The sequence below is a fragment of the Malus domestica genome, chromosome 04, assembly GCF_042453785.1.
Source record: "Malus domestica chromosome 04, GDT2T_hap1".
Classification (NCBI taxonomy): domain Eukaryota; kingdom Viridiplantae; phylum Streptophyta; class Magnoliopsida; order Rosales; family Rosaceae; genus Malus; species Malus domestica.
This window is the reverse complement of record NC_091664.1, coordinates 22,437,498-22,450,091: the sequence shown is the minus strand read 5'-3', so window position 1 is coordinate 22,450,091 and position 12,594 is coordinate 22,437,498. Positions and strand designations below refer to the sequence as shown.

General features: G+C 35.7%; 1 protein-coding gene and 1 long non-coding RNA gene across 2 annotated transcripts; one reads left to right on the top strand and one right to left on the bottom strand.

Annotated features, from left to right (window-relative positions):
* Nucleotides 1-1,106: 1,106 nt before the first annotated feature.
* LOC114824569 (uncharacterized) lies at nucleotides 1,107-2,409 on the bottom strand. The gene is made up of 2 exons (XR_003772856.2): nucleotides 2,063-2,409; nucleotides 1,107-1,963 (listed from the first exon to the last, which is right to left on the bottom strand). It is a non-coding gene; the product is annotated as an uncharacterized lncRNA (long non-coding RNA).
* Nucleotides 2,410-9,565: 7,156 nt separating this feature from the next.
* LOC103433538 (cathecol O-methyltransferase 1-like) lies at nucleotides 9,566-11,736 on the top strand. Its single transcript, XM_008371802.3, has 4 exons — nucleotides 9,566-10,192; nucleotides 10,586-10,896; nucleotides 10,985-11,049; nucleotides 11,243-11,736. Exons 1-4 carry the CDS (start codon nucleotides 9,753-9,755, stop codon nucleotides 11,537-11,539), a joined length of 1,113 nt encoding a protein of 370 aa, XP_008370024.1. The 5' UTR covers nucleotides 9,566-9,752; the 3' UTR covers nucleotides 11,540-11,736.
* Nucleotides 11,737-12,594: the final 858 nt, after the last annotated feature.

Here is a 12,594-nt window from a genome sequence, read left to right as displayed (position 1 = left end):
GATAAAGGTCATCAAACCCCCAAGACTGGGGCTGCCAAACCCGCACTAAAGGGAAAACTGTCTAAATTTTCCAGCAATTAAGAACTTATCAAAGGTTTGCAATAATATTTAATTGGGAAAAAACGTTTGCAATAATATGATAAGAGTTGATTGAAATAGGAAAACCCCTGTAAAGCACACTTGCAAATGTCAACCAACATTTGTGACATGCAAGACTTTTATTCTAACTAATGTCTTACTGAAAAACACTAAAATGAGAAACATAATGAAAACAATCTTATGCGCCTCGTGAAGTAAGCAATAATACCATATTCTTTTTCTTCTCAATTGGGAGAGTCTTCAACATGAGAAATTGCTTGTCATTTTCGATCAACCAAGCACATGCTTTGATTTGTTCTTCTTCACTAAGATCTGGTATTGCATTTTCTTCTTCGCTGAGATCTGGTAAACTCATATATTTGATATAGATGGGATCTCTAAATCCCAGTAGGATTATACCAATCCAACACTTATTTATATTGCTAAATGCAGTAATGAAAGTCACGGCTTTAATCATACTAGCATCTATATTTTAGTTCTTTGACAGTTAACCTTCAAAAGCACAATATCTATAACAAGGAACTAACACCAAAGGCCATCAAAAACTAAAAATGGGCTCAACTGATGGTGGTCAAAAACCATGTGTATGGTCATCTCCCTAAGGAGGATGTAAATTTGACATAAGAAAGTAGATCTTCTGCAAAAGATCATTGAATATGAAGAATATTGTTGCAGAAGGATTTGATATGGATTACACATTGGCACAGTACAAGCCAGAAACCTTCGAGTCTCTTACATACAATGGAACTATCCGGAAGTTGGTGTACGATCTAGGATACCCTCGTGAGGTTTGTCTGTTCTGTCATTTGTTCTTACATTTCAGGAAGAAATCGATGTTGCTAACATATCAGATATTCAATTAATCTGGTTTAATATTGCAATTAATCCAGTAGTGTTGGTGCTTTTTAATTTCAACACTTAGCAGACATCATTTACTACCATTTTAAATTATGAGCAAATCATTCCACCCTTCCCAGATAAGGTTACAGAGTAAATAGACAATTCAATCGGAGAAAGTAAAACATAATAAGATCACACCCAAATGGCAATTCAACCGGACAATTCACCCTTCCCAGATAAGATAGCACCCAAAAATACATGAGGCTTACAGTAATAAGATCGCACCCTAAAATACATGATCGCACCCAGATAAGGATGGAATGAAACCAGAAATACATGATGCTTACAGGAAGATCGCACCCAAAAAGCTAAAAATCTTTCAAGATAGAATAGAGTAGTGACGCTGACCTAGAACAAAGGAAGAAGATGATTGCACAATCGAAAATCCCTTCGAAGATTGGAGAGTTAACAGAGTGAAGATCGTGCAGCCCTTTTGTTGTGAAATTTGGCGATAGATATCTGACTTTGGTGCCCTAATCCTGAAGTTTGGCGTGCACAAAATCTCCCTGCGGATGAATTCGGGATTCTCATCGTTGTTGGAATTGTGAAATTACACCTCTTTAGGCGGAAATTAAACTCGGAATTCTTCATCCCCAATTTCCACCTTTATTCCTATAGAATTTGCCGTTTCTCGCGCTACAAGGTTCCCAAATGAGGGAAAACTGCTTTCCCATCCTAAATTCCCTAGTTTAAGTGAAATTTTGTTTTATTTTACCGTATCCAAACAGAGTGTTAGTGTATAGCAGTTTATCCACGTGCAATACCATTAGTGGAAAAGAAGCAGATGAGGTCGCTTGTGTTCTTCGTCAGCAATATGATTCCGGAAGAGTTTATGTCAAGCGTCGAGTGAGAGACCTTAAAGCTTCAATTAAGTGGAAATTGGATGTAAAACTTTGTCAGTCCTGGATTGACGTGAATGAAGGGCTTCTCTTGGACATTGGGCGTGCTGAAGCTTTGAACAAATCTGCAGAAGAAAGAATTTGGATAAAGTACAAAAAACTACCTCAACTATTGGTGTCACGACACTTTCATACCTCATCTTTTAAAATTGACAATGTCATACCTCATCTTGTGAATTTGTGCCAATGTCATACATCCGTCAATTTTTCTGTTAATTTTCCTGTTAAGTGCTGATGTGGCTACATGCAAATCCACTCACTAATAATTAAATATATTTTTAATAATTAAAAATTAAAAAAATAATTTTTTTAAAACTCTCTCTCTCTCTCTTCCCCATCTTCCTGCAACCCAAAAAGAAAAAGAAGGAGGAAGAATAAGAAAAAAAAAACAAAAAAAAAAAAACCCAAACCAAATTTTGTTCGTCCCCCCTCCCCCCATCATAAACCCAATCCTCTGCAACCCAGAAAGAAGGACGAGGAGGAAGAAGAAGAAGAAGAAAAGGAAAAAAAAATGGAAATCGTCCGTCCCCCCCCCCACCCAACCTGCAGAAGAAGAAGAGAGAGAGAAGGAAAAAAAAAAAGGGTCTGTCCCCCCCCCCCCCCACACCCAACCTGCAGAAGAAGAAGAGAGAAGGAAAAGAAAAAAAAAAAAAGGACACCTAGTTTGGACACCCAGTTCGTCCATCCGCCCCCCTGCCGTGTACCCACCCTCTTCCCTCCACATCCATTCCCCCCACTTTCCTGATTCCATCTCAACGAGATCTAGGTTTTTGTTTTTTTGGGTTGCAGGTAGTGGGTGCGAGGTTGGGTGCAGATGGTGGGTGGGAAGGTGGGGAGGTTGGGTGCGGGGAGAAGAGGGGGTGGGAAAGACAAATTGGTTTTTTTTTTTTTTTCTCTTCTTTTTTCTGGGTTGAAGTTGTAGGAAGGGGGAAGAAGAGAAGATGGGGAGAAGAGAGAGAAGGGGGGAAGGGGACGAACTGATTGTTGGTTTTTTTTTTTTTTTTTTTTTAACTTTTCTTTATTATTTTAATATTTAAAAAATATTAAATGATTTTTTTTTAGTTTTTAATAATTTTTTAATAAAAAATGGGCTCCGGATCAAGCCACCTCAGCATTTAACTGAGAAATTCACGTCAAGCTAACGGAATGTATGACATTGGCACAAATTCATAAGATGAGGTATGACATTGTCAATTTTAAAAGATAATGTATAAAAATGTCGTGACATCAATAATTGAGGTAGTTTTTTTGTACTTTACCCAAATAATTTTGAACTCGATTGCTTCCCTGCTCCACTCTTGCAGTAAACCGGAGTAGGGATTCATGTGGTTTTCCTTCTGTTTTGCCCTCCTGCTATTTTATGTTGGCCTTTCCTCTTTTTTCGCAGACTCTTTTGAGCAAACTTGGTTGATAATAATGGGTTCATTGAACCAAAACGTTTGAGATTTATTTGAATTTTCTTATGTTATTCAAAACCATATTCCTTTACGCATCTCCCTTGCTCAGTTTACGTTCCGTGTTCTAACTTCAGCATGCCATACCTTTACCTCTATATATATATATATAGGCTAATTATATTAGCACCCCACAAGTTGTTGAATAAATTTCACATACTTAATACACCCCACATTTACTTTTTTCAATTACAAATTATCTTAATACACCACACTTCCTTCCCCATAATACCCTCACATCCCACATTCTTAATATACACCTTACATTTTCTACATACACCCTCACATTTCTCAAATCTTGTAACACTCATTTTTAATTTTGCCGAATTATTTCAAATCATCTGAACGTTAGTCTGTCGAATGATTTCAAATTGAATTATTTGAAAAAAAAAATGTTTAGGTTCATTTGAACGTTTTTCAATAATAATAATAATGATTTCAAAGCTACCATGTTGTTTCCATTTTCTTGTGCATATTTTGGTCGAACCAAGTCGACCTGCAAGAAAGCACCTTATGAATGACATTGACTGCAATCAGTTTGCATGCCATGGTTTTTGAATTATGAGATTCATAAGTGTTAATTCTTGAACTATTAGATTGAGTGAGATTAAATAATTATCGATGTCGTCGAAATCACTAAAACAAAGAAAAATATTAAGTCTTACCTCATATAAAGCTTTCGAAACACCGATTTCTTGTTCCGGTCAAAAATAATTTTTTTCAATCAACATGTTTGTAGTTTCATTGCTTAGGGTTTTATTCAACAATAGAATGTGGGAAGGGTTTTAATAGTTGAAGTAAATAAATAATACGTTAAAAGTGATTTGGGGTGTATTTAGAAATTTTTTATTTTTTTTTCAACCTAATAAGGTCAAAATTGTAATTGCATAATAGGGTAAATAAGTTATTAATATTAAATTTTAATGTAGAGTACATTCAACAATTTGTGGGATGCTAATATAAAATATCTAGAGAGAGAGAGAGAGAGAGAGAGAGAGAGAGAGAGAGAGAGAGAGAAATGCTTTAGTTAGTAATCTTGTAATGAAGGCGTCTTTTCCTTTATGTTTAAAAGGGTTTTTTTATTTTTTTTTCTGCAGCATGTTTCTACAAATATAGATGTACCGTTTTTCAATGACTTGGATTCTCTGCCCTATCATTTCGGTGTCCTTTTCGTGCCCTCCTGTTTTGTGTGGTTATGGTTAATTCATGCTAACATTTTATATTGTTTTTTTATAAAAATAATTAAAAAAAAAAATAGTAATATAAAATATTGACGTGGCTTAACCGTGACCACACAAACAGGAGGACACGGAAATAACACCTAATTGAGAGGGCAGAGAATCCAAGTCCGTTTTTCAAACATGGTCGTTGCTTTTAACTTTTAGTTTACATGGCACGTGTCCTCGTAGATAGCTGTGTCATTAGTCAAACATAGCTGCTGTTTTAACCTGTAGTCTACACGGCATGCTTCTTTGTAGATAGCAGCACCTTCAACTTCAGCATGCCGCACCTTTACCTCTATATATATATAGAGAGAGAGAGAAAAATGCTTTAGTTGGTAATCTTGTAGTGAAGGCATCTTTTCCTTTATGTTTTTTTTTTTTTTTTCTGCAGCATGTTTCTACAAATATAGATGTACCGTTTTTCAAACTTGGTCGTTGCTTTTAACTTTTAGTTTACATGGCACGTGTCCTCGTAGATAGCTGTGTCATTAGTCAAACATAGCTGCTGTTTTAACCTGTAGTCTACACGGCATGCTTCTTTGTAGATAGCAGCACCATTATTCAAACATAGCTACTGCTTTAAACTTTAAGTACAGCTGCTGCATGCATGACAATTTAGTGTTTTCAATGCATCAGACTTTTTTCATCACCTTACATAAGTGAAAATCACCTATGCTTTGTCCTTAAAACTCTCGCCTGGGAAGAGTTCAAACAAATATTAGCATATGACAATTCGAACAAATGATAATTCTGTTAAGGGTAAAATATATAATTTTTGATGAGTTATGGCTGCATCTAAATTTGGGGATCAGATTGCTTACGTACTCTGTGAAGGGATCAAGTCAAACGTAGTTCATCCCTTGATTTTGGGAAAATGGTTTTTATGGTTGTATCTAGTAATAAAACTAGACTACCTACGTACCCTATGAAGAGATCAAGCCGAACGTAGTTCATCTCTTGAATTTGGAAAAATGGTTTTTATGGCTGTATCTAGTAATAAAACTAGACAACCTACGCACCTTGTGAAATGATCAAACCGAACGTAGTTCATCCCTTAATTTTGGGAATTATTTTTAGTTTTTTTATGACTGCACCCATTTTTAATGATAGGTTGTCTACGTACCCTTTTTTTTTAGGGATCAAATCATACGTAGTTCAGTGTGTATTTTTTCAGACCACCTTATAAGGCTTTACGTCTAAAAAGCTCATTCTCCTTCTATTCCTTTGTTGGTCTTTTCAGTTTCTGACCATGCTCGGAATTTAAATCGATTTCGAGCAATTTGCTTTTCAACATTGCATGCCATCGAGACTAGCTCATCAAATGTTTGAGGCTCTGCAACAACAACAGAAGTTCCGATCTCAGGTACGAGGTTATGTGAGCACATTTGTATTGTCGTCGCCTCGGTCAATTTCTCTATTCATTATAGCTTTAGGCCTCTCCATCTTGCGATGAATTTACGCTTTCGTCATGCCTTTGCATGGCATTAGCTAAATCCACTATCGAGATTTTTCTTTTGGAGCTAACAAAGTGTGAAAGAAACGACTTTTGCATGTCGTCCCATGTACGGATAGAACTTAGAGGCAATTGCGTGTACCAAGTGAAAGCTGGTCCTTTTAGGGACTGCACAAATTGCCTTATTAGCAAGGCGTCATATTGTGATGTCTCTCCGGGCTGGTTTGGTATTGCTGTGCTTTGAAAAAAAGCTGCTGTGAGAATAAGCGGCTGTGAAATAAATCAGCAGAGTGTTTGGTAAACTTTTTTGTAAAAGTGCTTTTGGAAAAAAAAGCAGTTTGATAGTGGGTCTTTTCATTAAAGGAGCACTGTAGTTCTGTGTGCTTTGAAAAAAAGCTAGTTTTCCAAAGCTACAAATGGCAGCTTCAGCTTTTTCCTTTGATTTCAGCTTATTCTCACAGCAGCTTCCAAAATAAGCCTTTTTTTTTTAGTTTACCAAACACCAAAAACACTCCCAGCTTTTTTTCATAGGAGCTTTTTTTAAAATCACCTCAACCCCAAACTGGGGCTCCATAGGCTGAGTAGAAGTGAGCTAGATGTTCTTGTGGGGTGCCGTTTACGCCATCAAATTTTTCGAAACTCAGTCTTTGATAACCTTTTGGGTATGGCATGGCATCATAGTGTGTAGGGTATGGTATTTGGTACCCTAAAATTGGTGGAGTTAAGGACATATGGAATTTACGAATGTTCTCATCAAATATTTCCTTGACTTCTTGTTGTGTGATTTGACTTGAGGAACTTTCTTTTTTTCGTCTCACCACCACCAACAACGTTAGCCTTAATGGCTAGCTGTGCAGTTAATGCTACAATTTCGGCATCTTTTTCGGCTAGCTTCCTTTGCATTTCTTGAAGCTGCTCCTCTAGACGTGATGTGCTAATTACCATGACTGACATAGACTCTACATCTTCATTTTTACTCTCCAACCATTTGGGGATGTTGTTCGAGGCAAATGCCTTGTAATGGGATTGATGTAGTCTTGTTTGAGCCATTGATTGTTTAATATGACCAATACATGGTCGCGACTTGGCTTGGAGATCGGGGAATGCCCCCCTATGATTTCGAGCTAGAGTGGAGCCCCATAACTTGGTTTTTAAACTTGTCTTGAGATGTTTTTTAGATGCCCCCTGTAACATGTGGGCTTGAATTCTCATTGTCTCATTGTTGTGTATTTTTGGATTCGTCTTTTTGGACTTGACACAATTTGTCACCTTGTAGTGCCCCCATAGGTGGTATGGGTTAGCAACCTTGACTTTACTTTCAATGTACCAAGCTTGTGATTTGATATTTGAGACAATATTGTCTTTCTTGGCTGGTTGTACACGTCTTGTGGTATTTTTTCTTGAAACTTTCTTTTCTTCTTTAAAAGAAACCACCCTTAGAGGCTCCGCAATGATTAAAGTGATTGGAATTGAGCCAACTATGATTTTAGTTGTGATGCAAGATTTATCAGCTGCAAGTGCGTTAGTCTTGATAACTCTGTGCTTTTTAGTCTTTGTAGCTTTGGGTGATGCAAGTGGAGCCTTAGCAGCTACATTTGGGAGGCCTTCAGTAGCTTCCACAACATCATTTTCACTTCTTTTCTTCCTAAGAACTTTAGCAACTCTTTTCTTCACATTTTTTGTGGTGTTCTTTGATGGAGTCTTCTTCTGCACGGTCTTTGCGACTTTGGCAGTTGCCTTGTTGGCTTCGACTCCAGGATTTGGCTTTGGGATATTGAGCGAAGCTTGTGCTTGATCAATGATGAATGACATTCGATAACCAGCATGCTTTACACGTCTTACCTTGGCATGAGTTGTCGGAAGCTCATGGAAGTAAACAATAACTTGTGGTGCCATCTTGTTTCCTGCGAGAAAATAAGTAGCACATAAGATTTCATTTATTCATAGTTACAGATGAAAAGGTGAATGGGTCCCACCGAGCGTGCCAAAAATTATGTTGAGTAAAAATAATACCCAATATGTAAACAAATAATTCACTCAAGGTGCGTAGCCTAGAATGGGTCAAACTCAAATTAATAAAACCCTCTTCAGAAAAAATGAACGAGAATGAAATTGTGTCGAGTGAATTATTTGTTTACATATTGTTTACAATTTTTACTCAATAGCCAGATGTTGAATCCTCCACCATAACCCAAGAAAAAAGAACTAAGAACCCAAGAAGGGCTCTGATACCGTGTGAATTTTGGAAGGTGGTAATTCACCGATTCTCATTAATTCAATTCTTTGTACAATACTACTATATGTCGCCATATGTTTACAATCAATTCCTACTAACTAGCTACTAATTGACAGTGTATAATACAAGATAGGAATGTAATCAATTACAATATATTAATCCTTGATATCATTGATTGACTCATAATATTGGCAAGTATCTTGCTGATGATCCTTGACTTTCTCAACAAGTTTCTCCTAAAAAATACATAGTGACCGATTTATGAAATTACAACTGGACCAAATTCCAAATTAAATTCCTTCATGTGTAGTACTCTTGTCTACGAATTCGTAAGCGACAACGGAGTCGAATTTGGTGAATTATGGAGAGTTTCAATGTCTTATCAAAAGTTACCACAGAATCGTAACGACGTCCGCCATCTTCTTATAAACACCTTTTTGGACAAATAATCTGAATATAACTTCCAAAAAAATTTCTTCTTGCTTGATAATAAATTTCTCTAGTCTCATGAATATAAAAAAATAAATTTAACTCATCACTTAATATTGTAATTTAGTTGTACTTATTATAACTAAAATATGTTAAGTGAATTTCGTAAATAATGAGTTTAATAAAAGATGTTAAGTTCGAATTTTGTAAATAATAAGTTTAATAAGAATTTATTATGACTAATCATTTGTGTGATTTAGTCCAAATTACAGTATTAGTGTAAAGACGCATCATTTTAACCAAAGATAACCGTAGGCAAAAAGGTTCGCACATTTGTCTTATTTTCAACTTGCAATTAGTAACAACAACGTACAAAACTCGTCGCATCATTAGGTCTACTCTTCATTCATTGGTACAGAGAGTCAAATGAATCAGTTATTCATCAGCAACTTTAATTGCAGTGGTAGTTGGAGGCTTTTAGTTTGCTACTCGGACAAATGGTTTTAACTCCTGTTCTGAAAAAAATTCAATTTAATATTCAAATTTGTGGATTTGGATTCATCTAATTCTAAATTGTGGGGATCCTAATAATTTTCATATTTTAATCATTTATCGTATATTGTACGGTTAAAAATTATTTTAAATTATTTTATTTAAGATTAAACACAAATGGTATCTAACAAAAACTGATGGTACGATTTACAATGAACGGTCATGATGTGAGAATTCTTAAGATCTCTACAAAAGGGATCCAGAGAGGATCCTCATCCCAACTTTGTATGGTGTTCATGTAATAGTCTTTACGCTCACTGTCATTCAAAATTATTTCCCATTACTTAATTTAACTATTCAAGCAATCCATGCCCGCAGAGAACTTTGTTTAATCCCAACTCGTTAGCTATAATATATCAAGTACGAAAATAAAACAATAAAATAAATCCACTCAAAAATAAAACAATAAACAATGAAAATGACAGAACACTTCACCTAATAAATCGAAGATTTTTTAGCATATAAATCAATGTAGACTGCTTAGCTAGATGCACAAGCACTGATCCAATGGCTTCTCTAGAGGAACCAAAAGGCCTTCCTGACATTCCTCTTGATGATGAAGCAAGGAAAGAAGAAGAGAGCTACTGCCATGCACTGCAGCTGGTGGTTTCTTCAGTGCTGTCCTTCTCCATGCAGTCAGCAATTGAGCTTGGCGTTTTTGACATCATAGCAAAAGAGGGTCAAAATGCCAAGCTCTCTTCATCTAAGATCGCAGCTCACATCGGAACCAAGACCCCTGACGGACCCATGATGCTAGATCGCCTTCTAGCTGTCCTGGCCAGCAACTCCGTGCTCGACTGCACAGTTGTTGACGGTAAACTTGACAAGTGTTTCCGGAGGCTCTACGGCCTTACCCCTGTGTCCAAGCACTTTGTGACTAATGAAGATGGTGTTTCCTTAGCCCCTGTGTTGACTTTGGTTCAAGACGAGGCCTTCTTAAAAGGCTGGTATGTTTTTTAGTCAAGACTTGCTACTCAACCACATTTTGAAAATTGGACATGTTCATGTATGTATGAAGAGGATCAAAATATGTCCCAGATTCGTTGGTCATGAGCTTCGTATATACATGAATGTGTCCCATATTTGTTCAAGGATAAGATCGGAAATAAGGTTTACAATTTTCATTCCAAAATTTTTGGCCGATCAAAATTTGCAAATCGGAAACTGTTAAATTATTTTAGAACCGGAGTTCTCTCCTTTATGGAAAAGTTTTTATTTGATCAGAAATTTTAATGGTAGAATCGAAAATTCCTAATCTAACTAGCACTACCCCTAGTCTAGATCTAAGAATACAACATTAAAGTAGCGATAGCTAACTCTAATTTTGTGAACATCGACAGGCGTCAGGTGAAAGATGCAGTTATTGAAGGAGAAATTGCCTTTGACAGAGCTCATGGCATGCACCACTTTCAGTATCCAAGTGTCGACCATAGGTTTAATGAAATATTCAACAAGGCAATGTTCAACCATAGCACCCTAGTTATGAAGAGAATTCTCAAGCTCTACAAAGGTTTTGAGCACGTTACGCAGCTTGTTGATGTTGGTGGTAATTTGGGAGGGGCAATTAATCTAATCACTTCTAAATATCCACATATTAAGGGCATCAATTTTGACTTACCTCATGTTATAAAACATGCCTACTCTTATCCTGGTACGACTTTAAATTTATATTATTATGGCCTATAATTTGAATTCTATCTTTTCTGCGTAATAAACGATTGGAATCATTTATTTTGCAGGTGTTGAAAATGTAGGAGGAGACATGTTTGAAAGTATTCCAAATGGGGATGCCATTTTTTTGAAGGTGATTTTAAACTCCTCATGCATTATTTTTGTTTTTAAATATTTTGTTTGACCTGAGAAAAGTAATATTATAAATTGGAATTTTCTCTTTATTTGATCTTTTATACCATGAGAAGCCTTTTTCCAATGAATATCATTAACCGAAGCTTTTCTATTTAATTAATAATTCCATTTTTGTTGGGACTATTTTGTAGAACATACTTCATGACTGGTTGGATAAAGATTGCATAAAGTTATTGAAAAATTGTTACAATGCAATTCCAGACAATGGAAAAGTGATAGTGGTGGAGGCACTTCTCCCAATTAAGCCGGATTCTAACCTATCTGTGAGGACCAACGGCCAACTTGATCTGCATATGATGACACAAAGCCCGGGAGGGATGGAGAGGAGCCAAGAAGAATTCATGGCCTTAGCAACTGCTGCTGGATTTAGTGGCATCAGATATGAATGTTTCACTGCTAATCTTTGGATCATGGAATTCTACAAGTAGAGGAGTGTTGTTAGGTTCATGGTCCTGATAATCCCACACGCAAATACCTAATAATCCCATCTTTTTCTAAGTTTATTGTCTATCATACAAAATAAGAATACATTTTTATGTATGTGTAACTTGACGTTTGAAGGGGACTATTTTTGTGTGTTGTTCGAAGGGATTTTTAGTAGCTAATTAATTTCAGTAGTTATATATATGTTGGGACCTGCTTATATTTTATGTTGCGACTCATACCAAAACTTTATTGATATGAAGTAAACAAAGCATTAACATCGTCGCGAAGGTAATTAAGAGTTAACCAACCCCGGAATGAAATATTTTAGCACTATCAGAAGAAAAAAATGATTATTTTTTCTGTTGGAAATTTAATTAGTATCCAAACTTTTGATTGAAAATATATGTTGTCTAGTTGTTAATAAATAGATGAGTAATGCTCAATAGGTCAAAATTTTAGACCATATTTGCAAATCATGTGATGTGTCACCAAAAAAAATTAATTACGTTAATCAATGCTTAAGTAATAATTCATTCATCAACAACCACATCATATATTTTACAGAACATATTTAATTAAATAGTATTTGTACACTAGTGCAAAAAACAGTTTGCACGACGCAAGTCTTTTGCCTCGCAAAGTCAAAATACGTCATGCAAAAATTAGCCCAACGAAACCTTTGTCGCACACCAACCATCGCGCCAAGGTAGTGAAAACAGGGTTTGCACGACGAAGAATTAACCAACGTCGCAATTTACTTCTTCATCGCGCAAATCCTTTTTTTTTTGACAAAAATATTTTTTAATTTAATTTTTAATAAATATTGTAATTAAATTCTAAACAATAATTAATATACCAATGGAAATTGAGGCAAAAAATATATGTTTTTTGGTAAAATTTCCACTGAGCATTGTTTAAAGAATATTTTGTATTATCATTAATAAAAACAAGCGTTTATAAGATCAATGTGGTAAAGCCAATACATTCATTACAAACCTAAGATATGTGTTTGAACATATTAACACATGTCCTCAAACTCTATAAATACAAACTTGAA